Genomic DNA, 26,937 nt, shown 5'->3' with positions numbered 1-26,937 from the left:
AAGGGTTTCATCGGTGGAGGATATCCTTTAATGCTGTTATAATGGAGGGGGAGTGGAAGATGGAGAAGAAAAGTTATGCAACATTTAAGGAACACCAAACAAGAACCCCCACTGGTCCTGTGAGGGTCTTGGTGAGAAGATGTCAATTCAATTGCACATCACCAAAATAGAAATGTTGGATTAATGCTATTTATTGCATAAGAAAGTGCAGCCATGCTGTGTGCAAATTGTCACTGACTGGCAATAAATGTGACCAATGCAACAACTTTAATAACCTGGAGTAATTCCAATAGCTATGGGAAATCTCCTTAAATCGAGCAGGCTGAAGTATGTGACTGCACTTTATAGGAGAGCTATAAACTTAATTGATTTCGCATCACAACAAGACAGCAGAGAGATTGGCCCACCAACTGGAGAGTGGATGAGAGACATGTCACCTCCTTTGGGAAGGTCTGCTGTATTGAGCATCAGTTAGGCACTTAAGTGGACAGCAACAGGCCCTTTCTGGGATCAAGGACCCCGGGGCTGGAAATCCTGAAACCAGGAGAGCTATTGGTCAATTGGAGGCCAGCAGCTGTGCATTATTTGGCAGCGGCAGTGGGAGCAATGGCTGCGGCTGGTAATGTGCTTGCCCAGGATCGCCTGGGGACTAAGGACAGGAGTGATGGCACAGTGGGGTGTGGGAGGGAAATCAGCAGTAAAGACCCGGGTTTATGCCAGATATGGAAATGAGCTGATCCACAAGATTGGTGCAAAAGGCTCTCTGGATTATTATTGGGTATAATTCATCTTGGTACCAGTGTGGTGCAGCTCATCATGTGGAAATTTGGGGCCACAGTGTTTAACCACAGATGGAAGACCAATTTCTGTATGATAAATCATGAAAATTATTTTGCTTCAGTTTTTAACACTGACTCTTGTTTGAAATACTGTTTGTAACAGAGGTGAATTGGGGCTCTTCAGCACAGGCCATGTCGTATGTCACAGCCCTACAAGATGCCCTATCACTGACTGGGGTGAATGATCATATTAAGAATTTCAGGTATGAAGGGAACAGTGACTCTTAAACGTCAGGTCCTTCATTCTGTGGTGTTTCTTCCTATTTTCTTTGTAACTTCAGATAGAGAGAGAGCTGAAAAATTATAACGTGAGTTTGGGAAAACTACTGAATTTCAAGGCTGCAATTTAGTAAGCATTGTGTATTCTAGTGAACCTCCTGGCACTTCCAATATGAAAGCTTAAAAGTTAATAAAAGTCATAGTTGGTACTCTGCAACTTTTAAAAATATTTTCTTCATCAGTTTTTCAGTAACTGACAAACTTAATAGATATTCTTGAGATTTTTCTTAAATTAATTCTGTTAGCAACCTGGAACTGTTGTCTTTTGTAATTGCCTTTGATCACATTTGAATAAACAGTGCGAGAACTTGAAGGGATTAACTGTTGAATAAACTGTTCTTTCCTAGTTTAAAAAAAAATCTAATTAACAAAATAATCCATAGAAATGTTGGCAAACATTACCTCAGCAGTTTCTCTGGCATCTATGACTGCAAATGTTGGCTAAGTTACAATGTGCAAAAGATGCTATTTGATTGTCAAGTAAATCGCTTGAAAAAAGTTGCATAACATTTTGATCGGGTGGGGCAGGGGGGGAATAGGAAAATAAGAGTAAGAACGTTCTGGAACTGTTAGCCTTTTATTTGTTGGTATTAGATGAAACAAATAGTCTTGCAATCTGGAAAAAATGAAATTGTGCTGAACAAAATTGATTATGGGGCTAAGGAGAACACAGATGTGCCATAAGTAGCTTAGCACTGAACATCTGCTATAACTTGGCCTACTGCAAAGGTTGAAAAATTAAGGTGGCATATTGGCCTTTCTAAATGTAGGGAAATAATTGTCAGCATGAAAATATGAACCTGCAACTTCAGATAAGCAAGAGGTCTTGCAAAGTACATTTGTATTTATTGATAAATGGGTCACGTTTTTGCACAGTTACAATACTAAAGACCACATTTAAAATCTGTTTGATATTTCAACTTCTATCTTAATGCTATGTATATGTCCTAATCTTTATTTGGCTCTATATATTTAAAAGATTCCTGCTAATCAGTGCTATTCACTTCCTGGTTTACCATCTGAAAATTCATCAATCTGATCACTTGTGCAATGTATTGGACTATTTCTGTTCCGGGATGCTGGAGATCATGTATAAATGGTGCTAGAATAAAACTGACATTGTAATAGAGAAAATTGATATCATAGAACCTGCTAAATTTTTGTGTGCAGTTCTTGAAGTCACCAGTAAATCTGGGCCATTAACTATTGTCAAGATAGGTTAATCACTACAACTGTAAGCATTATAATTGAGGAAATAATAGCCAGGATTTTCCGGGCCAGGTGAACATCCTGTTATGGCTGCTAACTCTCGTGAGAGGGCCATAATGGGATATGCGCCAGGAAGATCTCAGAATGGAATCTTCCCTGCCTGTGACATAATTAGGGTCTCACCTAGTGATGTCACGTGGTAGGAATCGAGATGTCCACCTTGGGGGTGCAAAGGCCAGTGCAGCCCCCCAGGTGGATAGGAACGTGGCAGGGCATCCTTGCCAGATTGACGCTGCAGGGGTCAGGGCTGGGGGCAGGGGAGATTGCTGGTGATAATAGATGGTGTTTTGTGGGTGGGATAGGGGGAAATATTGCTGGTGATAATGTGGGGGGGGGGGTGGGGGTAGCGAGAATTATCCTGTTGTCTGGGGGACCTGTCTCTCAAATTTGAGATTGTCTCTGTGCAACTGGCCTTGTTGGCATCTTTAGGTCCCATCCCTCTAGAATGATGGTGCTAAACACGCCCCCTGCTTTTTTTGACAAATCTGAGAGAGAACCTGGCTGTTTCTCTGGGGAGAAATGTCAGTTTTCAGTCAGAACCTGGCACTTTGACATTTTTTGAGGGGAAATTACACTCAATATATTTTCTAATGTACTCGAAACATTTTCTGAATGAAAACATTTTTAAGCAATGTGTGTGGGTTCATGACTCTTTCCACAAAAAAATAATTTGTGGTTTCTTCTTCTCCCCGTAGGCCACAGTGTATCGTACTGACGGGATCACCTATGTCTAGGCCAGCCTTGTTGGATTTAACACTTTCTTTCACCAAGAATTTTAGTCTCTGCATCTGTAGTCAAGTATTTACGGTAATTATGATATGACAGATTTCTGTGTGGCAATTTTGATCGCTTTAACTTCTGCAAAGCCAAATGGTCACAGTGGCAGCAAAATGAATTTTTGGGAAAATGGATACAAGTAACTCATGTAAACAATCATGCTTCAGTACCTCAACACACTGATAGGACAATTACATCATATTGCAGTACAAATCTCTTGGAACTGTGGCTACCACTGTCGTACTACTGCCAACAGGTCACCAGTGCTTTCATGTCAGGAGGCGATGTCTCTGTCAGAGCAGCTTGGACAAAAGTGAGGATTGCTTTATTTGCTCAAATGTTGTGCCTGACCTCAAATCATTTCAGACACAGATTTTGCCCAAATAACTTTTAGATATGTTTGGAGAATGTAAAGGGTCAGTTGACATCTGACAAGAATACTGAACTAGATTGATTCCCTCAGCAAAGCTCAGGTGCAGCTACATAAATAGTTCCTGTAACAAGAGACAGTCCAAGTCATTTTCAAAAGTAAGATTTCCAAGAGTATACTTCAAGCAAGCTTTTCTTCACATTCCACTATTACCCTTGTTACCCTCTAATTCGAGTCAGCTAACACTGTGGACAAAAGCACTAAAATTCTTGAAATCTCCCCTTGTACTCTAAAGTTACCTCAAAATTTTCAGACTCTTATAAAAAACTTTAGTAAGCCAGGCATCAAACTTCGTTGTGCACAAAGTATTCAACCTCTGACTTGTTTCATTATACACAAAGTAATTAACCTCTCACCTACTTTGTATACACGATAATCAAAATTTCACTAAATATCCAAACTCACGACTTGGAGATATTACGCGTGGTGAGGCAAACTGATCAGATTCTGTCTTGATGGGCTTTGTTCTGATGTCTCCGAGTCCCAGACTCAAGGTCTTGCTGCTGCTTCTGCAGTGGTTTATCCCATGTTGCTGCTACCCATGTCTGTGAATCTCTCCTTGTACAGATGTTCCTGGCACTGATTATGCTAGTCATGATGTGGAGATGCCGGCGTTGGACTGGGGTAAGCACAGTAAGAAGTCTCACAACACCAGTGGACATCCACTCCATCTGACGAAGGAGCAGTGCTCCGAAAGCTTATGGTATTTGCTACCAAATAAACCTGTTGGACTTTAACCTGGTGTTGTGAGACTTCTTACTGATTATGCTTCCAGTCACGTACTTACATGATGGGCACTAATTAATATATGCATAAAGGTTATGTTTTGTAATTGTGCATTGATGTACTTGCACAGAAGGTGCTGGAATTGTAGTGATTTTGCGGGACTCTGATTTCTTCTCTAGTGTTTCAGCAAAGAACCAAGTGGTAGCACGGTCAGCAGGTTAACACTTTGAGGAGAGTTTCTTGACTGAAAATGTGAAATTTAAAGTTACATCAACCTGCAACATATCGTGTAAGGTACAAAATATCCAAGATATTCGCGGAGTACTTGGGTCTGTACTCGTTGGAGTTTAGAAGCATGAGGGGGGATCTTATTGAAACTTGCATTATACTGTAAGGCTTGGATAGAGTGGACATGGAGAGGATGTTTCCATTAGTAGGAAAAACTGGAACCAGAGGGCACAGCCTCAGGCTAAAGGGACGATCCTTTAAAACAGAGATGAGGAGGAATTTCTTCAGCCAGAGAGTGGTGAATCTTTGGAACTCTTTGCTGCAGAAGGCTGTGGAGGCCAGGTCATTGAGTGTCTTTAAGACCGAGATAGATGGGTTCTTGATTGATAAGAAGTTCAGAGATTATGGGGAAAAGGTAGGAGACTGGGGATGAGAAAAATATCAGCCATGATTGAATGGTGGAGCAGACTCAATGGGCCGAGTGTCTTATGGTCTTATAAGATTGTTTAAAGATGGTGTAAATAAATGAATTTCTAATCAGGAAGAGAGGATTATGAGGAATGATTGAAAGTTTGAGGAGTTTTGTAATGAAAAAGTGGGGCTGAGGTGATGGAAGATTTGAATACATTGTCATAAACAGCATTTTAACGCTTATACTTATGATTTTAATTCATGGTTTTTGATGCCTGGCAAGAGAATAGATGATTTTCCAGTACAGTTTTTTTTTGTACAGGTAAAATAATAACATTTTGGAATAACAGGTTAGTGTCCGTGCTACAGCATTATGGCATTACACTCCCACGCACACTCGGGTTTAAATCTTGAAGCATTTGTTATGGAGCAGGATGGTTTTTTTGGCCTTTACAGATGACAGCAAAAAGACAAAGGAATTGCATCAATCATTGTATCACAGATACAATCCCTGATCTGTGGTAACTTACCTGATCTCAGTTGGGATTGGGTACCACAACTCATATCAACATTTCTGGATTGGTAAATTGAAAAATTCGCTAAGCTCTTACTCCTGAAAGCCACTGGGTGCAAAACTGAAAGTCATGTCAGCTAAATTCCGATGCTGTGAGGCTGAATTTATATCTTTCAGCTACTGGGGAGGTGTCAGAGGAACTGGTAAGTTAGAACTTCATCTGAGAAGAGTTTGCACGTTATCAATGTTTGTGGGAAAGTTCTAGAATGTCCTGTGTTGAAGTAGAAGTAAAGCTTAGCAATGTGAAAAATAGTCCAGTTAATTTTGTCCATATGATCATTGTGTTACTGTTTTTTTTTGTTAGGGTTCACGAAAGCAAACAGTAAGTGACATTAACCTGAGCATGGATAAATACCAACAGTGGCTTGCGAAGAACAAAAAAAAAGCCTTCTATGCAGCAGTGGCTGGAGACAATCTGCGTGATGGAGTAAAGTGCTTACTTCAGGTTGTTACTCTAAATCTATCTTATCAGATCCTTAAGGTATCAAAGTTAACCACTGGATGTACTGTCATCCTAGTTGCATGTGATTTGGTTAAATATTTACATTGTTAGATTTGCATCAATAAGTAGGTACCAACATGTTTAAATGTATTACAGATCGTAGAATTTAATATTCTTCCAAACAAGCATCGCATTATTTAAAAGGGGCTTAATATTTCTTATCAGGATCATAAAATCCCAACATTGCAGAAGTAGGCTGCACAGCCTATCGAGTCTGCACCGATGACAATCCCACCCAAGCCCCAACCACGCAATCCCACTGACTCTAAGAGGCAATTTAGCCAATCAACCTAACCTGCACATCTTTGGAAAACTGGCTTAATTGGTTAGTCAACTCTGCTAGGTTGTTGGTGTTAATGGAATGGGACTCTAAATTGTTCTCAGCATTTCAGTTTGGAATTAGATATTTCATTGAATTTTGTGGCACAGAAATAAGTCATTTTGCCTGGCAGGGTGAAACCATGATCAAGCAGAACAAGGTTAGCCTATTGCACTTGCGGTGTGCTGACACCTGCGATTGTGGTTTGCCTAAGCTCGACTAGAGTAAAGGATCAGGTTTGCCAGTGATGTTAAACCGAGGCTTTACCGGATGCAATTTTTCGAAGTCATCTTGGCCTTTTGGCCAAGATGAAGGGTTAGATCAAGCCCAAGGTGGGGTGCAATGCCTCATCCTGTCATCTTGGATCATCTTTGCCTCTCGTGGGGACCATGATTGGGCTTAATTGGAATTAACTTTTTTGATTAGAAATAAAGTCATTCTCCCCAATGGGTCTATGCAGCATCCTGCCCTGTCAGTTCCCCATCAACATACCCTTCTATTCCATTCCTATATCCCTCATGTACTTATCTGGATGCTTCTGTAACGTATCTATGGTATTTGGCTCAACCACTGCATGTGGTAGAGTGTTCTGCATGTGGTAGAGTGTTCCACATCATCACAACCCTGAGTAATTGTTGTCAGTTTCATCATTGTCTAACATGTTTTATTGGGATTGTTTTTGAATAGCACTCTAGTGATTAGAATAATTGTTAGTCCTCTGGTCAGGGGAATTAGGAGTAGAAAGTGAGAAGATGCAGATTGTCAATCACAAGGGACATGGTATGCTTACACAAGTTGCTGCCAAATCAGAGAAATTTGATGCTGAGAAAACTGAAATGAAAGCAACGTTGCATAGCAAAGCAATTTATCATCAGAGTGAAACTCTTCTCTCTCTGTCCTAATCAATTTTCTGGAATTACTTTTTCCTCATCATCAATAAACTTGCATGCTTCCGCAAACTATTGCAGTGGGTGTGTTTGACAACAAAGACCTCTGCAAGTTAACAAATATCTTAGTGTACAGAGTTGTTGTTGTCATTACACTCATGTGTTGCAGTTAGACATGGCCTGTGATGATTAAGAGTAGTAGGGGGAATTTCATCTGCAACACCTCCTTTGGATCCACCAGATTCAATAGGAGGATTGTTGAACAAATGCTAGTGGTGTTCTTGAAGCCAACTTCATGAGCATTCAGACAAAACTGCAAAATCACCTTCAACAGGCTGGACATTTGTGTCTGGTTGGCTAAAAAGTGTCTCCGCTCCCCAGGTCTTGTTTTCTCAACTCTCAAATGGCCACTGTTCCAGGGGAGAACTTAAAAAAAACATTTCAAAGACTTGAAGCATGGGCTACATTGGCATTAATGACTGGGAAGAGCTTGCTGCCAGTCATTTAAGATAGCTTAATGGACAAGTTGTTGCCATGTCACAACATCTTAATGAGGCAAATGGGCAGCAGAGAAGGAAAGGAAAAGAAGCAAAACCTGCACTCTGGATCCCAATACCTCGTGGGACATTCTGCCCTGTGTACCAAAGACCAGTGGGTTGAGAATCGGCCTGTTCAGTCACATGAAGTCCCAAAGCAGAAACCCATATCCCTGAGTAGACCTCTTCAATGTGGGACAGCAGGCATGATCGTAGTCTTTTTCAGGCTTATGCCCTTCTCAGCTATTACCTTTAAACAACATATGGTTACCATTGCCCAGATGTTCCTCTACGAATGCTTCTCTAATCTGCTCTGACCTACACCCCATTACCAGATCTAGTAGTGAATCCTCTCTCCTTGGACTTGAATGCTGGGTTAAAAAGGAGTGCTGTACACATTGTAGGAACTCCATTCCCTTGTTTTTTACTATTTCTGGCTGCTTTGAAATCCCCCATAAGTTACTGCATGTTTTTACTCATTTACCTGATTGGTGTTTGCTACATAATTTTAACATTCTTTTGGCTTTGTTGATTACTGTTCTGCATTAGTTGGGCAAGGCAAGAATTCTGGTTGGATTCAAGTTCATTTGATAAAATCATATCAATTTGTGGAGTGCATTCAATCATTCATTGTATGGAGCAAGTCATTTTGTTTTTAAAAATCTGAGTATTGAATATTAGAGAGCACTTCATGTCCAAATAGCTGCTTTCCTGTGCTTCATCTGATTTTTTTTTAGTTGTCAGCATCAGTAAGGGATAACAATATCTGCTTGTACTTCTGATAATCAAAGGGCTCCATTTATCACATTGATTAGTCAGTTGAACTAATGCAAGAGGCTTTTAAGGATTCACCCAGAAGTGATTTTTTCCCCCATTGTTGGAGTCAATATTCTAACCGGCCGCGGGTTCTACAAGATTCGAACTCCTCTTTGGAGGTGGATTTGCAGAATCAGTTGTGCGGTTTTCCTGGTAGAAAGGAGAATTTGAATAGGTGATTGAGCTTTGGCTCACTTCTAATAAAATCGGATGATGGTTGAAGATCTGGTGAGTGATCATGTTCATTTTACTCACTGAAACACTGATCCCGGTAACGGTTATCAGTTATTGTAAATAGAACCACGTGATTTCTATAATTTGAAAATGGGCCCTTCTCACTTTGATGGAAGATCAGACCGTTTTACTGGATAACCCTTCAAGTTCCCCTAGATACATGCTTCTTCATCCCTGTGCCGTCATGATTCTATGGTTATTGATTAGTTTTCTCAACGCATCATTAAAAACGGCCACATTTTTACATATCAACAACAATCTGTTAATCTTGTCTATCACCCAGAATTTGTAATCTTTGTACTGTTGCTCTACTTCCTCAGGAATTCTGACCCCTGTTTGATTGTTTGCAATGTACAATTTATTCTAATTAATTGATTATTACTTAGATGATTTTGGTTTGCTCGCTCAGTCATACATTAGAGTGCGCTAAAGGTAGTGTACACAATTGATTCCAAAAAGCACCAAGACTCTCAACAGTTTTTTATGTTCTTTCTTAATCCTGTATTAAAAGGGTGAGTATGTGAACACCAAATTAACACTGCACCAAGAAGGACGTCATCCTAAATGATTATTTGTGACAATAAAAAATGCGTAAGAAACATGAGAAAACCCATTTACAAATACAAAAATGTTTAAACTCATCTCATAGTATGAGATTAAGAGTGTCATTTATTAACTTTATCTAACTTTTTAATATAAAAATGCAGGTTGTCATGTCAAATGTAAAAAAAAACACTGGATAAACTGAGGAAAATAATATTTTCTTGGTAAAATCGGAAAAGCTTCCACAACATTTATCATCAATGGACACAATTCTACTTGTTTCCCACTAGGCTTCTGGATTGGGTCGAATGAAACCTAATACACTGGTGATTGGATACAAAAGAGACTGGCGTACTACTGGTTCTCAAGATGTTGAAAATTATGTTGGAATTTTGCAGTAGGTAGTTCTTGCTATGTTTGATTAGAGTGTGATTCTTGACTTTTCATTGAGTAATGTCTGCACATTTTTATCTGATCCAAGAAAAAATTCACCTAAAATCAGACTGTCCTTTAGAGATCTGTTAAATTCTGTTATGGCTGGAAGTGGATAACCCTGCATCAGTCCTCAAATTGTTGGTTAGAGCAAAATGAGTCTGGTGTACTGGCTTGTGTTTGACCATTAGTTTGGAAATTTGAATTTTAAACCCAGTCTCTTTGACAGCAGTTAGTTCACATTTCACTATAGGGTGGTTTACCAAAGCCAAAGCTTATTTATTTGTCACAAGTAGGCTTACATTAAGACTGCAATGACGTTACTGTGAAAGTTCCCTGGTCTGAGCACTGCTGCCTCACAGCTCCAGGGACCCGGGTTTGATTCCCGGCTTGGGTCACTGTCTGTGTGGAGTCTGCACGTTCTCCCTGTGTCTGTGTGGGTTTCCTCCGGGTGCTCCGGTTTCCGCCCACAGTCCAAAGATGTGCAAGTTAGGTGAATTTGCCATGCTAAATTCTTCCTCCGTGTACCTGAGCAGGCGCCGGAGGGTGGCAACTAGGGGAATTTCACAGTAACTTCATTGCAGTGTTAATGTAAGTCTACTTATGATAAATAAACTTAACTTCTTTTTGGTCGCCGCACTCCGGTGCTTTTTAGGTACACTGAGGGAGAATTTAGCATGGCCAATGCATCTAACTAGCACGTCTATCAGACTGGGAGGAAACCAGGAGGAAAGCCACGCAGACAACAGGGAGAACGTGCAAACTCCGCACAGTTACCCAAGTGGGAATCAAATCCAGTTCCCTGGCACCTGAGGCAGCAGTGCTAACCACCGTACCACTGTGTCGCCCCATGGAGCATGTAGATATGCTGGCACTGCTGATGCCTTAGCTAAACTTGTCTTCTGGAAGAGACTTTCAGCTGCTTCATGTTGCTTTTTCACTCCTTTGCGGGGGAAAGTATGAAATTGCATTGTTTGCACAAGCTAACGAGAGGCCACAGGTTTAGGGTGCTGGGGAGTAGGTATAGAGGAGATGTTAGGGGTAAGTTTTTCACTCAGAGGGTGGTGGGTGCGTGGAATCGGCTGCCAGTAGTGGTGGTGGAAGCAGATTCGATGGAGTCTTTTAAGAGACTTTTGGATAGGTTCATGGAGGTTAGTAAGATAGAGGGTTATAGATGAGCCTAGAAGGTAAGGAAATTGTTCAGCGCAACTTGTGGGCCGAAGGGCCTGTTTGTGCTGTAGCTTTTCTATGTTCTAACAGTTACCTGTTTTTCAGTAACTGCACTGCAGATTGACTAATCCTACCAATGTCTCCACTGTTGAGATCAACATGTTCGATTTAGCTGTCATTCTCATTGCCTTTGGTAGTAACAAGTTATGCAACTCAGTGGTTTTTTTTGTGAATTTAAACCTCATTATATTCAGTTGGCTGAATACTTGTGGGTCGAAGCTTTTGTGTTACAACATTGCTGTTTTATTTTTCCAGCATCCTACTTTACCTGCTCATTCTGTTAAGGGAATTAAGGAGCGGCACAGTGGTTAGCACTGCTGCCTCAGCGCCAGATACCCGGGTTCGATTTCCAGGTTGGGTCACTGTCTGTGTGGAGTTTGCACATTCTCCCCGTGTCTGCGTGGGTTTCCTCCGGGTGCTCCGGTTTCCTCCCAAAGTCCAAAGATGTGTGGGTTAGGTGGATTGGCCATGCTAAATTGCCCCTTAGTATCAGGGGGACTAGCTAGGGTAAATGCAAGTGATTATGGGGATAGGACTGGGTGGAATTGTGGTCGATGCAGACTTGATGGGCCGAATGGCCACCTCCTGCATTGTAGGATTCTATGGATTCCAATTTTAGAAGTGTCGTGGAGCCTGACAACAAATATTGACCCTCTCCCCTTTAACCAAAGCAGTCCTTTTAATCATTTTCACATAGTGAAGGGTTATTTCAGCAGCAAAATAAGAAATTCATTGTCCCTTCCTTACTCATTGGAAGAACCTAAATCATTAATGACTACTACTTTTAAGTTTCAGGCACTGCCAGCTAAACTTTCATTTCCTCTTTGTCAGAGTGATATTTAGGCTTAATGCCCATCGTGGTAATGAGCTGAAGAAATTATCTTTGCATTCCAATGCACCATTAGCATACCATTTAACCACATCTGAACTCTGATATAAAAGCCCCAGGAGCTGCCCCGAAAGATGAATCTGGTGGCACTAGAAACAAAGGGTGGAATTTTGAGCCTGCATTACCCGTTAGGGTAAACAGTGACACGGGCCCAAAACCTCGTGAGAGTCAGGAAATTAAATTCTTGCCGGTGAGACCTTGTTTCCTGATTTTCCACGGTTTGCTGCTCTCAGGCCTTGGACATTCATTATCGTGGTGCTCTGGGTCTCCATGGTGTCTGCCACTTGGTGTGGACTTTACATAACTCTAGTCCCCCTTGGCGGTGTCTCGGTGATGGTTCCTCAGAGCGATTGCCTTTCTGAAGTGGCAGCTGAAAGTGAGTGGGAGGGGAGAAATGCACAGAGGGCGACTGTGGGTTCCAAAGTAGGGTCTGGAGGAACAGCGGGTTGTAAGGGCGTGTCGGGTCCCTGGTTTGTTGGAGCTGCTTGTGACAGAGCTTTCTAGGGAACAGGCTACTCTGGATTTGGTGATGTGTAATGAGGCAGACTTGATTAGGGAACTTAAGGCGAAGGAACCCTTAGGGAGCAGTGACCACAATATGATAGAATTTACCCTGCAGCTTGAGGGGGAGAAGCTGGAATCAGGTGTAATGGTATTACAATTAAATAAAGGTAACGACAAAGACATGAGGGAGGAGCTGGCCAGGGTTGATTGGAAAGGGAGCCTAGCAGGGGAGACAGTGGAACAGCAATGGCAGGAGTTTTTGAGAGTTATTCGGGAGGCACAACAGAAATTCATTCCAAGGAGGAGGAAACACAAAGGGGAGGACGAGGCATCCATGGCTGACAAGGGAAGTCAAGGACAGCATAAAAGTAAAAGAAAAAGCATACAAAGTGGCAAAGATTAGTGGGAAGCCTTTAAAAGCGAGCAGAGGACAACTAAAAAAGCAATAAGGGGGAGAAGATGAAATAGGAGTGTAAGCTAGCTAGTAATATAAAAGAAGATGGGAAGAGTTTGTTCCAATATATAAAAGGTAAGAGAGAGGCAAAAATAGCCATTGGACCACTGGAAAATGAGGCTGGAGAAGTAATAATAGGAAACAAAGCAATGGCAGAGGAACTGAATAGTTACTTTGCAGCAGTCTTCATGGTGGAAGACACCAATGGGATGCCAGAGCTCCAGGAGAGTCAGGGGCAGAGGTGAGTGTAGTGGCCATCACTAAGGAGAGGGTTCTGGGGAAACTGAAAGGTCTGAAGGTGGATAAATCACCTGGACCAGATGGACTACACCCCAGGGTTCTAAAAGAGATAGCTGAGGAAATTGTGGAGGCATTGGTGGTGATCTTTCAAAAATCGCTGGAGGCAGGGAGGCTACCAGAGGACTGGAAAGTAGCGAATGTAACACCGCTGTTTAAGAAGGGAGGGAGGCAGCAGACGGGAAATTATGGGCTAGTCCAGTTAGCCTGACTTCGGTCATTGGCAAGGTTTTAGAGTCCACTATTAAAGATGAGATCGCAGAGTACTTGGAAGTGCATGATAAAGTGGGACTGAGTCGGCACGGCTTTGTCAAGAGGAGGTCATGTCTGACAAATCTGTTAGAGTTCTTTGAGGAGGTAACAGAAGCTAGATAAAGGAGAACCAGTGAATGTGATTTATTTAGATTTCCAGAAGGCCTTTGACAAGGTGCCGCATAGGAGACTGTTAAATAAATTAAGTGCCCGTGGTGTTAAGCATAAGATCCTGGCATGGATAGAGGATTGGCTAACTGGCAGAAGGCAGAGTGGGGATAAAGGGGTCTGTTTCAGGATGGCAGCCGGTGACTAGTGGTGTGCCTCGGGGGTCAGTGCTGGGACCACAACTTTTCACAATATACATTAATGATTTGGAAGAAGGAACTGAAGGCATTGTTGCTAAGTTTGCAGATGATACAAAGATATGTAGAAAGACAGGGTAGTATTGAGGAAGCAGGGGGACTACAGAAGGACTTGGACAGGTTAGGAGAGTGGGCAAAGAAGTGGCAGATGGAATACAATGTGGAAAAGTGTGAGGTTATGCACTTTGGAAGGAGGAATGGAGGCATAGACTTTCTTCTAAATGGGAAATGCTTAGGAAATCGGAGACACAAAGGGACCTGGGAGTCATTGTTCAAGATTCTCTTAAGGTTAACATGCAGGTTCAATTGGCAGTTAGGAGGCCAAATACAATGTTAGCACTCATGTCGAGAGGGCTAGAATACAAGAGCAGGCATGTACTCCTGAGGCTGTATAAGGCTCTGGTCAGACCCCCTTTGGAGTATTGTGAGCAGTTTTGGGCTCCATATCTAAGGAAGGATGTGCTGGCCTTGGAAAAGGTCCAGAGGAGGTTCACAAGAATGAAACTTGGAATGAAGAGCTTGTCATATGAAGAAGAGCTGAGGACTCTGGGTCTGTACTTGTTGGAGTTTAGAAGGATGAGGGGGATCTTATTGAAACTTACAGGATACTGCAAGGCCTGAATAGAGTGGACATGGAGAGGATTTTCCACTAGTAGGAGAAACTAGAACCAGAGGGCAGAACTTCTGGCTAAAGGGACGATCCTTTAAAACAGGTGAGGAGGAATTTCTTCAGCCAGTGAGAGGTGAATCTGTGGAACTCTTTGCCGCCGAAGGCTATGGAGGGCAGGTCATTGAGTGTCTTTAAGACAGAGATAGATAGGTTCTTGATTAATAAGGGGATCAGAAGTTATGGGGAAAAGGCAGGAGAATGGGGATGAGAAAAATATCAGTCATGATTGAATGGCGGAGCAGACCTAATGAGCTGAGTGGCATAATTCTGCTCCTATGTCTTATGGTGGTGATTAGCTCTATGAGGGCAAGAGGATCCTAACAGAGACAGAGGCTAGTCACAGTTATCCCCCCATTGGTTTGTGTCCTCCCTTACAGTTCTTGGAATGTAAGGATGATGGAGCCAGTGGAGTTGACTGTGCTTTTGATCGCAGTGGAACAGGAGAGGACATCAACGTACATGGACCAGCCAGCACCCTGCAGAGAAGGGAGTGGTAGAGCCTGCTGACAAACCAGAGGCAGGGTCACACGTTGAGATGGCATGGGTGTACCAGAGAACTAACATACATCCAGATGATGGCGACCTAGTGCCGGAGATGACTGTGTCTGTACCATGGATAATGGACCACCTGAGTCAGGTCATCTAGGACTTGGCTCCACATGGACTGGGAGGTCACCTATTGCAGACGATTGGCCCGCTAAAGATGCAGTTCCGATGCCTGGACCAGTCGGGGGGGAACCCACTGATGCAGTCCCCAGAGGGTCTCGTCCATCATTGTGGTATGCTGCACACTCCATAACCTAGCACTGCAACAGGGTGAGGAGCTGGATAAAGAGGAGATGAGGAACCGCAACGTCTCCTGAGTTGAGAAGGAAATCAAGACAGTAGGCCTAGTGGGAGGGCAACCACTGAGCTGCTATCCCCTGAGGCAATTCCACTTCCAGCATAAACATTGATGTTGACTGTGCATGCTTCAAAGAAATGAGATCTGGGAGACACTTCTTTAGAATGCAAAACATAAATTTTAATACATTAAATGGTGCTAACATCTCTACTTGTGCTTAAACTCACCTATGTCCACACTGCATATAATCTCTTAATCTTCCTTGTCCTACCACTGTGTCTAGGTGTCCGCCAGGATTCACAGCTGAGGGTGAGGCAGACTGCTGGCTGCCATGCTCCATTGCCTGAGATTACCTTGATGAGTGTCCCCTAGAGGACTGGGTCCTTGACGGTCTGGGCCTGCTTTCTAGTGTTGTAGCGCTATCCTCATGTGCGGAACTGAAGGTGTTGGTCACAGGAAAGTGGTATCAGATGAGTTGGACACCCCCAGAGTCCACCCCCACTAGTGCCTACACCATGCAATTGAAACTCTACACTATGTAGCTCATGCCTCAGGCATGACGTGCATGACCTGAACTATGGAGTGAACATCTCCCATCCGCACCAAGGCCTGCAGTGTGGATGCCACCCTTAGTGTTGGCCTGGTTGTCCAGGAGGACTGGCACCATCTCCTCGGACAGAAAGCAATGCGACTCCTCCAGTCAGTCTTGCAGTCCAAGGAGGTATGCTAACATTTCATCCTAATGTTCATGACAGCCTTTGTAGCTCCAGTATCTGTGGGATGACCGAGCCCAGGGGCACATCATCTAAATTATGAACTAGTTCTGAGTGATACCAGATGCTAATCTGAGCAAAGTAAGTTCCAAGATATTACAAGTTCCAGGGGAATATCTGATCCAAAATGTGAAGCACTGCGGGCGCGAAGCTACCAGCTTGCCGCGCCAGTCGATCAGCATGGTGAGCGGAAAGATAGCATAGGAGGCCAAAACTCCGATTCACACCTGGTGCCAATCGGATTGCTATCCTCCCAGCTCCTTATCGGCAAAAACGACTTTGCGCCCAGAAAGGGCACAAAGCTTATCAACATAAAAATGCTGAAATTTGAAATTTACCCTGGTTTGACATGGCTGATTCTGACCTCACGCCAGCAAGAATCACTACTGTTCTGCAGGAGCGGAGACCCGGCGCCATGGACATGCCGGGAGATAGAGGGCCATTGAAGCCCTCAGGTGGTAGATGGCATGGATGGACAGTGCCCATTGGGCAGTGCCAGCCTGACAGTGCCCATTGGGCAGTGCCAGCCTGGCAGTGCCCACCAGACACCGAAATGTGCCAGGAGCAGTGCTAAGGGAGTGGGGCCAGCGTGAAGTTGGGGCTATGGCGGCATGCACAATGACGGGGCAGGGGTGAACTGCCTATAATAGAATCAAAAGATACAATTTAATTTTTAAATGAAGCAAGTTGTGCAGATTCTGTGCATCACCCAGTGGACTCAGTTTTTTCACATTTATTCATTCGGGATCAACACTCCTGCTTCTGTTCTTATTTGCTACATTTCATCGTCAAGTAGATATTTTTAGCATGTGGTTTCAGACTGCTCCAAAGGCAATCTTCACCTCAATACCTTAAGGGCTCAATGGAGAAAAATTCTTATCACTCCATAATAAATCTAGACTTCTGTTTTTTATGATGGTTGTATTATATATAGCTAGAGAATTAATTTGATTTAGTAGATCACAGCTATGATATGGAGTACTTGGACATAAAATTCTGTAACACAGTAAACTTAAAAAATTTTGGATAAAGGTTTGTCTTCATATAACTCAATATAAGTAATAAAAGTATGGGGTGTTGGTTAGCTGGATGGTTAGTGTGTGGTCTAGAATAATGCCAACAGCATGAGGTTTGATCCCCGTTCTGGATAAGGTAGGCTCAGGGCCTGCACCCTTCCCTGTAATATAATCATTGCATAAGCCATAGTTGATGACCCTTGAATAATCGAAGAATGAAAGCATATTTTAGTGACAGGACCAAATCGTGTTTAGCCAATGGTGTGACAGTTGTGTTGGTTTAAATGAGGAATTTAAGTTCTGTATTGGAAACTGTTTACCTTTTTCATGTCGGCACAAAAGCTTTGTGTGTCTACAGTCCATATTGGAAAATCAGACACAAGGCAGTAGGAAATGTGCAGCTGTATGCTTGGAGTATGTGCTTATAATAACTTGGGTCCAGAAAAAAAGATGAGTGAAATATCAGCATATCCATTTTGTTCTTTTGAAGAATGGTATTTGTTTTTGTTTGCAGTGATGCCTTTGATTTTGAATATGGTTTGGTGATTCTCAGGATTAGCCAAGGGCTTGACATCACCCGCATACTTCAGATTCAAGGTAGGATAAGGCAGCAGCCACAATAACTGTCAAAATAAAAATGAATAAACTATAAATGCTGGAAAGCTAATATATATGAAAACTGCTTGGAAACATTCAGTTGGTTGTACAGCATCCGTGGAGGGAATAAATAAGTTAATATTTCAGCTGTAACCCTTCCTCAGAACTGACCACTAAGCTGTAAGTCAGATAGTAAATAAAGTTTGCCTTTTCTAAGAAACTCTCTTGACGATTATGAATAGAATAAAACAATGTCAAATGGAATTTAACCTTGAAGAGTGAGCGGTTTGGGAGGACGAACAAAGCAAGGGAATACGCCATGAACGGCAGGACATTAGGAAGTACAGAGAGACTTGGGGTGCATGTTGAAAGATCCCTGAAGGCAGCAAGATGGGTAGATATGGTAGTTAAAAAGGTATGTAGGATACTTGCCTTTATTAGCCGAAACATTTAATATGAGGAGAGAGTTGTATTAAATGCTCGTTGGGCCACAGCTAGAGTACTGTGTGCTGTTCTGGTTGCCACACTATAGGAAGGATGTGATTGCACTAGAAAGGGTGCAGAGGAGATTCACCAGGATGTTTCCCAGGCTGAAGTGTTTCAGCTATGAAGAGGTTAGGTTGGGGTTGTTTTCCTTAGAGCAGCGAAGGCTGGTGGGGGACCTGATCAAGGTGTGCAAAATTGATGATTGTAGACGGGTAGAAACTTCCTCTCTTGGTAGAGGGGTCACTAACCAGGGGGCATAGCTTTAAGGTAAGGAGCAGGAGATTTAGAAGAGATTTGAGGAAAAGCTTTTTCACTCAAAGGGTGATGGGAATCCGGAACTCACTGCCTGAAAGGGTGGTAGAGGCAGGAAACCCTGACAACATTTAAGAAGTTGTTTATTCCTATTTGATGCATGAATGGAAAGGCAATTGTAAGCTATGGTTTGACCACAAGGGTAATTAGAGTATTAGGTTCAAAAATGAAGCATACAAATCAGCAGGAGAAAGCAACAGACCAGAGGATTGGGAGCTGTTAAAATTCAGCAAAGGTAGTCTAAGGGCCCGATTTTACCATTGCGTTGCACCCATTTTCGAGCGCGAAAACTTGGTAAAGTCGGGCGTGAGGCGAATAGCATGATCCGCGCAGATTCCCACTTGACCAAAGCCTGAAAATGGCCGTGATCGGAACCGCACCCGAAACGGACGCGACGTCAATTTAAATGTATTTGCATGCATTTAAATTGACTTAATGAGCTGGACACCCAATCTTACTGGCATTTCCCCCTTTACCATCGCGTTTGCCCATCCAGATTCGGCACGAAACAGACATGCTTGCGAAGGTCTGTTTTGGGCGCTCCAGCTTCTGAAGAGGTAAGTTCAGAGCTTCCAACGGCTCTCTAACTCAGATCGGTTGTAGTGGGTGGTGGGGTGGGGGTGGAGGCCAGATCGCTCTTTGGTGGTTTGGGGGGGGTACCACTGCCACTGCGGGTGGTCGGTGTGGGGGAAAAGGGGACGGGGGGGTCGCCATCGGTCTGGGTAGCGGGAGGTGGGTGGATAAGAAGGACAGTTATGTTGTGGGGGTGGGGCAATATCTGTGGGGGCCATCGCTCCTGCTTTTTGCTCCCAGGCAACTTTATCCGCTTTTTGTGGGGGCCATCACTCCCGAGCCGTTTTATCTGCTTTTTGCGGCCTGGGAGTGTTTTTCAAATTTTATTTTCACTGCGCGTGCGCAGTTGAAGGCTGCGATCGGAGCAGCAGCGTTTCGGGTACGACAAGCCCTGCCCACAGTGTGATTCAGACTCATGATTTTTGTTTCAGGATGAGTGCATATGGGGGCACCTGAGGACAGGTTTCCAAGTCGGATCTGAGTTGCGCCCAGATTCAGCATTTAGAATCAAAATGGTAAAATCGCACCCTGAGGAATTGATTAAGATGAGGAAAATAGAGTATGAAAGTAAGATGGCGGGAAACATAAAAACTGACTGCAAAAGTTCCTATGTAAAAAAAAAATTGACAAAAGATGTGGTAGGCCCCTTATAGTCAGAAACAGTGGAATTCATAACGGAGAACAAAGAAGTGACTGAGGAACTAACTTCATACTTTGCTTTAGACATGAATAATGTACTGGAAGTTCTGAGAAACACAAGTTTGGGGCGGCACGGTAGCACAGTGGTTAGCACTGCTGCTTCACAGCTCCAGGGTCCCGGGTTCGATTCCCGGCTCGGGTCACTGTCTGTGTGGAGTTTGCACATTCTCCTCGTGTCTGCGTGGGTTTCCTCCGGGTGCTCCGGTTTCCTCCCACAGTCCAAAGATGTGCGGGTTAGGTTGATTGGCCAGGTTAAAAATTATCCCTTAGAGTCCTGGGATGTGTAGGTTAGAGGGATTAGCGGGTAAATATGTGGGGGTAGGGCCTGGGTGGGATCGTGGTCGGTGCAGACTCGATGGGCCGAATGGCCTCCTTCTGCACTGTAGGGTTTCTATGGTTTCTATGGTTTTCGTGAGGAACTGAAGGAAATCAGTATTAGTAGATAAATGGTTTTGGGAAATAGGATTGAAGGCGGATAAATCTCCAGGGCCTGATAATTGCGTCCCAGGTTACTTAAGGAAGTGGCCCTCGAAATAGTAGATTGGTGGCCATTTTCCAAAACGTTTTGGACTCTGGTCTGGTTCTTACAGATTGGAGGGTATCTAATGTAAGCCTAGTATTCAAAAAGGGAGGTAGAGAGAAAACGGGGAGCTATAGACCAGTGAGCCTAACGTCGGCACTGGGAAGTCTATTATCAAGGACTTCATAACTTGGCATTTGGAAGGCAGTGGTATAATCCGTTCCCTGTAGACCAGTGAGTGAGCCTAACATCGGTAATAGGGAAGTTGCTAGAGTCCATCATGAAGAATTTCATGGCACAGCATTTGGAAAGCAGTGGTATGATCAGACAAAGTCAGCATGGATTTATGATCATGCTTGATAAATAATAAGAAGAAGAACAAAGAAAATTACAGCACAGGAACAGGCCCTTCGGCCCTCCAAGCCTGCACTGACCATGCTGCCTGACTTAACTAAAACCCCCTACCTTCCGGGGACCATATCCCTCTATTCCCATCCTATTCATGTATTTGTCAAGACGCCCCTTTAAAGCCATTACCGTATCCGCTTCCACTACCTCCCTCGGCAGCAAGTTCCAGGCACCCACCACCTCTGTAAAAAAAATCTGCCTCGCATGCCTCCTTTAAACCTTGCCCCTCGCACCTTAATCCTGTGCCCCCTAGTAATTGACTCTTCCACCCTGGGAAAAAGCTTCTGACTATCCACTCTGTCCATGCCTCTCAATCTTGTAGACTTCTATCAGGTCGCCCCTCAACCTCTGTCGTTCCAAAGCAAGTTTCTCCAACCTCTCTTCATAGCTAATGCCCTAAATAAATAAATCTACTGGAATTCTTTGAAAGTGTAACTAGTAGAGTTGACCAGGGAAAAGCACTGAATGTGGTTTGTCCTTCATTGCTAGAGGGATGCAGTTTAAAAACGGGGAGTCTATGTTGCAGCTGTATAAGATGTTGGTGAGGCCACACCTGGAGTACTGTGTACAGTTTTGGTCTCCTTACTTGAGAAGGGATATACTGGCACTGCAGGGGGTGCAGAGGAGATTCACTAGGTTGATTCTGGAGTTGAGAGGGTTGGCTTATGAGGAGAGACTGAGTAGACTGGGACTACACTCATTGGAATTTAGAAGAATGTGGGGGGATCTTATAGAAACATATAAGATTATGAAGGGGATAGATAAGATAGAATCAGGGAGGTTGTTTCCACTGGCGGGTGAAACTAGAATTAGGGGGCATAACCTCAGAATAAGGGGGAGCAGATTTAGGACAGAGTTGAGGAGGAACTTCTTCACACAAAGGGTTGTGAATCTGTGGAATTCCCTGCCCAGTGAAGCAGTTGAGGCTACCTTGTTAAATGTCTTTAAGGCAAAGATAGATTTTTGAGCAGTAAAGGAATTAAGGATTATGATGAACGGGTGGGTAAGTGGAGCTGAGTCCATTAAAAGATCAGCCATGATCTTATCGAATGGTGGAGCAGGCTTGAGGGGTTAGATGGCCTACTCCTGCTCCTAGTTCGTATGTTCTTATGTTTATTTAGACTTTCAGAAGGCTTTCGACAAGGTCACGTAATCGATTACTATGTAAAGTTTAAGTGCATGGAATTGTGGGTAGTGTCTTGAGATGGACAAAAAGCTAGTTAGTAGACAGGAAGCAAAGAGTTGGAATAAATGGGTCTTTTTCTGATAGGCAGTGAATGGTGGGATGCCTCAGATATATGCCAGGACCCAGCTAGTCCCAATATATATTAATGATTTGGACGAGGGAATTAAATGTATTATCTCCACATTTGCAGATGATACGAAGTTGGGTGGGAGAGTGAGCTGTGAAGAGGATGCAGAGATGCTTCAGTGTAATTTGGATAGGCTGTGTGTTTGGGGAGATGCAGTATAATATGGATAAATGAGAGATTATCCACTTCAGTAGCAGGAATAGGAAGGCAGATTATTTGGGTGTAAATTGAGAGAGGTAGATACTCAGCAAGACCTTGGTGTCATCGTGCATCAGTTGCTGAAAGTAAGTGGGCAGGTACAGCAGGCAGAAAAGAAGGCAAATGGTATGTTGGCCTTCAGTGCGAGAGGATTTGGGTACAGGAATAAAGATGTTTTACTGCTACTTTATAGGCCGTTGGTGAGGCCACACCTGGAGTATTGTGTATAGTTTTTATGGATGTTCTTTAGAGGGATTGCAGTGAAGGTTTACCAGGCTGGGATGGCAAGATTGTCGCATGAGGAGAGGCTACATCGGTTAGGATTGTATTCATTGGCTTTTGGAAGAGTGAGAGGGGATCTCATAGAAACTTATAAAATTCTAGCCGGATTAGACAGGGTAGATTCAGAATGTTCCCAGTGGTAGGGGAGTCCAGAACTAGGGGTCATAGTTTGAGGATAAGGGGTTAAGCTTTTGGGACTGAGGTGAGGAGAAATTTCTTCACCCAGAGGGTGATGAATGTGTGGAATTCACTACTGCAGAGTAGTTGAAGCCAAAATGTTGTGTGATTTCAAGAACGAATTAGATATAGCTCTTAGGGCTAAAGTCTGAGAAACACGGCTGGAAAGCCGGAGAATCCCAGCCTATGACACTCAATGTGAATAAATAAAATTCTGGGGTAGGTTTTGACTGTGTAACAGTGACTTTAATTTGATGAGATATAAAATGAGCTAGCAGTTTACAGTTTGTCAAAATCTGACCTCCTCCTCCTTCAAGCATCATTTGCAAATCATGTGTTTATCATCAGTTATGTGTGTCTCATACACTGGAAAGGCAGCTCGTGAAGGATAGAATAGTAGTCAGTCTTTGCAACTGATGAGCATTTATTTAGAGATGAACATTACAGATATATACCCCCTAATCCCAGTGCCATAGTTTCACTCTGTTCCTATTTATCGGAGCTCAAGTGGCTTCCCCAATCCCAGCAAATAAATAACAGGCCTAGGCGTCTCCTCGCAGAAGAAGACGCTGCTAGTAAATATACTATCATCTTGTCCACTACATAAATAAGAGGAAATGTGGCAAGTGCTTGCCTTTCCCCTGAAGTTGATGATTTTTTAACTGTTGGGTCACATTGGGTGGGATTTACTGCTCCCAGGTGAGTTTGAGATGTTGGGGTATAGCGTAAGATTGGGCAGGAGGGCACAGTGTGGAGATTCTGCTGCCCTCCAATCAAGTCTGGGGTGGGGAGTCTTGTGCAAGGCCTTCTGCCTAGAGGCCATTCGGGGTCCTTTTGTTTTCAACCAACAGCGGTGTGAGGTGACTTGCCATCCAAGGTTTGCTAGAGGCCTCCTGGGAGGCAGAGGTCCCCCATTCAAGGTGCCCAATCGGGGAAACTGGCTTTGAGTAGGGGTGGGGAGGGATGTAGGAAGCCATTCTTATGACCCATCTCTTCCATCACCCCCACCCTACACACACTCTCTCCCCTGCAGGAATCCAATGTCGACTCTTATTGAAGGTCCTTCTGTAAAACTGGCATTAGTTACTTGCCAACATAGAACTTCCTGTCTTATTAAGCTCCAAAGAGTGCAAATCCCACCTCAGAGCTATTGGCCAATAACTCTGAGGTGGGATTTGCACTCTCTTTGGGGCTTAATAAGACAGGAAGTTCTATGCTGGCAAGGTAAGTGTTTGATTGGAATGTAATAGTGTTGGGAAAAGCAACGCAGGGCTTTGACTGGCCTCCAGCAAGTGGGCAAGACCAGCATAGCCTGCATAAAATCCAGCCATTGGTGTTGACATTTACCATGTCCCCGCCAATACCTCTACTCAACGTTTTTCAAAACCTTATAGTTCAGGAAGAGGGGTAAGATTTCCTGCAGCAGGACCTCAAAAGGACCTTCCTCAAAATGTGGGCCCCTGCTTCTTCCAACAGAGCTGCTAGATATGGCAGGCACCTTTCCTGGGAAATAAACTGCAATGACCGGAAAGGTAATACATTCTTCAGTGTTTAATCTGCCAAGATAGCAGCAAAACCTCTGCCCAATACAGATGACTAAAATAGAGAACAACCAAAATCAAATGGTCCAATAATCACAACCCCACCTTTGAGGTATTGTGGATCTTTGAAGCTTGCAGCCTGTGGAATTCCTCCCTCAGTGTCTAATTGACTCCCACTACGTGTTAATAACTTGCATGAATTTGGGTCTCTGATCAGGACACCTTTTAGGTGCGATAAGCATCACTTGTGTTGAATGGAGCAAAGAAAATTGTGCCTGCAGCTGTTAAAAAAAACTAAAATATAAGGCATTTTATTTTTAATAAGCTGAAATTCTAGCTTTCATGACTGCACAATACTGCAGTTTTGGGCAAATTCATTATTAAAAATAAGTCAAAGCTATGAGCAAGAGTGCATCGTGACTATGTAAGTACCATAATGATAGACCTTAAATCCAGGGCTGTATTCATTGGAGCGAAAAATGTTAGGGGAATCCAATTGATGTATTAAACATTTTTAGTTTGAGAGCATAATTAGCGAAAGGTTGATGAAGCAATGCCAAGTGCATAAACTTGCAGGTTAGAGGATTTATTTCATCGAGGTGTTTAAGTATGAAACTCATTAACATAAGCAAATAATAAAGTTGAGTCAATCAGACCTTTATAGAGACTATGTTAAATATTTGAAAGAAAAATTATTAATGAATACAGGGAAGCAGGACACCTCTTGTGGTGGATCTAACACCAACACAGGCAAAATGGGAACAATAGATCTGAAGTTTGTCGTATCATTTCACCCCAAATTGGGTAAGATACTAGGAAAACTTAGGCAGCAAGGCTTATCGCTTAATATTTCTCTTGTTTTTTTATCCCAGGCCAAATGAGGACCACCACTTTCCTCCTACAGGGTTTGAGGCCCAATTGTGCTTGCTTCCCCTCCACACCATAGTTCCCAATAGTTACTGAGGGGTAGCATTGGGCCCCAGATAATAGCAGCATTGGCCCCAAATGTAAATGGAGGGGTCAAGCAGTTGCCTCATCGTCCTCTGATCCCTTACCTGCTGAAAGTCAGGGTCTTAGCTGAAGCTTTCAGTGAAAGACTTGGGGCCCAATTTCAGTCTCTTCTCTGGCTTCTCAGAGGTATGTTCCCTTGTTTGGATCATTAAGTTTGGCATAGTGAGTTCCTGTAATTAATCAGAACAGGCAATTAATTCATCACAAGAAGGGGATGATGGGGGGAGAAAGCAAAATTTGTGTAATTTAGTTGCTCTTACTTGTAATACAGACTCTCTGTGCACCACTACAAAATAAGTTTGACAGCCAAAGAAATTAAGTTAGATGCCAAATACAGCCAGACACAGCTGGCTCCAACACACTTCTTACATGGCTTCTAATATTGCCATTTCTTCACTATTCCAGACTTCCTTGTGAGTCATAAAACGCAACCTTGTGAACTATTAAGTACATTGGCAGATATGTTAGTCAAAAGTATAAATTACAAACAAATGTGCAGTGTATAAACTGGTAAGGGAAATTACAGCACAGTGCTCCACTATACAGGTTGTCCAATATGGTGACTGTGGGATATAGAGTTGGACTTGCGAATCTCCAAGAGGCAAAGTTCCAGGTCAGATTATTGAGAAATGTTTATATGGAGGCTAGCTGCTATCCCATGGGGAGAGGAGGAAGGTCAAAGCAATGAAGTTGTTCAAAACTGCTCTTGTGTAGCCCCTGGCAAAAAAACAGCAAGAGTGACCAAACTAGTTTATTGAATCATTAATAAAATCTCTGGTAAAAACTTTGTGTAATGTTCTGTCTGCCATATGAAGACCTTTCTGTTGTAGTGAAGAATTATACTTTCAAAAGTCTTGTTAAACTTTAATTTATTTTTACTTGAATGTGTACAAGTCGACAAAAATGAATGCAAAGGTTTAAATGACTTGCAGGAAATGTTCAGCGCTTGCTAAAAAAGCTTCTAAACGTAAATGTTTGCTCCTGGGCTGAATGTGTGAACAATCATTTTCATTTTTGATTTGATTTATTATTGTCACATGTATTAGTATACAGTGAAAAGTATTGTTTCTTGCATGCTATACAGACAAAACATACCTTTCATAGAGAAGAAAACGAGAGTGTAGAATGTGGTGTTACAGTCATAGCTAGGGTGTAGAGAAAGATCAACTTAATGCAAGGTAAGTCCATTCAAAAGTCTGAGAGCAGCAGGGAAAAAGCTGTTCTTGAGCCGGTTGGTACGTGACCTCAGACTTTTGTATCTTTTTCCTGAAGGAAGAAGGTGGAAGAGAGAATGTCCGGGGTGCGTGGGGTCCTTAATTATGCTGGCTGCTTTGCCGAGGCAGTGGGAAGTGTAGACCGAATCAATGGATGAGAGGCTGGTTTGCGTGATGGGTTGGGCTACATTCATGACCTTTTGTGGTTCCTTGCGGTCTTGGGTAGAGCAGGAGCCATACCAAGCTGTGATACAACCAGAAAGAATGCTTTCTATGTAAAGGTTGGTGAGAGTCGTGAAATTTCCTTAGTCTTCTGAGAAAGTAGAGGAGTTGGTGAGCTTTCATAACTATAGTGTCGGCATGGGGGGACCAGGACAGGTTGTTGGTGATCTGAACAGCTAAAAACTTGAAGCTCTTGACCCTTTCTACTTCGTCTCCATTGATGTAGACAGGGGCATGTTCTCCTTTATGCTTCCTGAAGTTGATGACAATTGATGCACCATCAATTTA

At 43.1% G+C, this 26,937-nt stretch overlaps 1 protein-coding gene across 2 annotated transcripts in view; it reads left to right on the top strand.

Moving 5' to 3' along the window:
• slc12a1 (solute carrier family 12 member 1) overlaps positions 1–26,937 on the top strand; it is an 86,655-nt gene that overhangs the window by 42,089 nt on the left and 17,629 nt on the right. For both annotated transcript variants that reach the window (XM_078200151.1, XM_078200150.1), the window contains exons 15-20: positions 943–1,042; positions 3,083–3,194; positions 5,838–5,978; positions 9,661–9,767; positions 17,611–17,693; positions 21,346–21,348. In XM_078200151.1, the coding sequence (XP_078056277.1) occupies positions 943–1,042; positions 3,083–3,194; positions 5,838–5,978; positions 9,661–9,767; positions 17,611–17,693; positions 21,346–21,348 (546 nt within the window). The remainder of the gene's footprint in view (positions 1–942; positions 1,043–3,082; positions 3,195–5,837; positions 5,979–9,660; positions 9,768–17,610; positions 17,694–21,345; positions 21,349–26,937) is intronic.

This window comes from Mustelus asterias, chromosome 29 (genome assembly GCF_964213995.1).
Source record: "Mustelus asterias chromosome 29, sMusAst1.hap1.1, whole genome shotgun sequence".
Lineage (NCBI taxonomy): Eukaryota > Metazoa > Chordata > Chondrichthyes > Carcharhiniformes > Triakidae > Mustelus > Mustelus asterias.
Note: the sequence above shows the minus strand (reverse complement) of the source record. Positions and strands in the feature narration are given on the sequence as shown.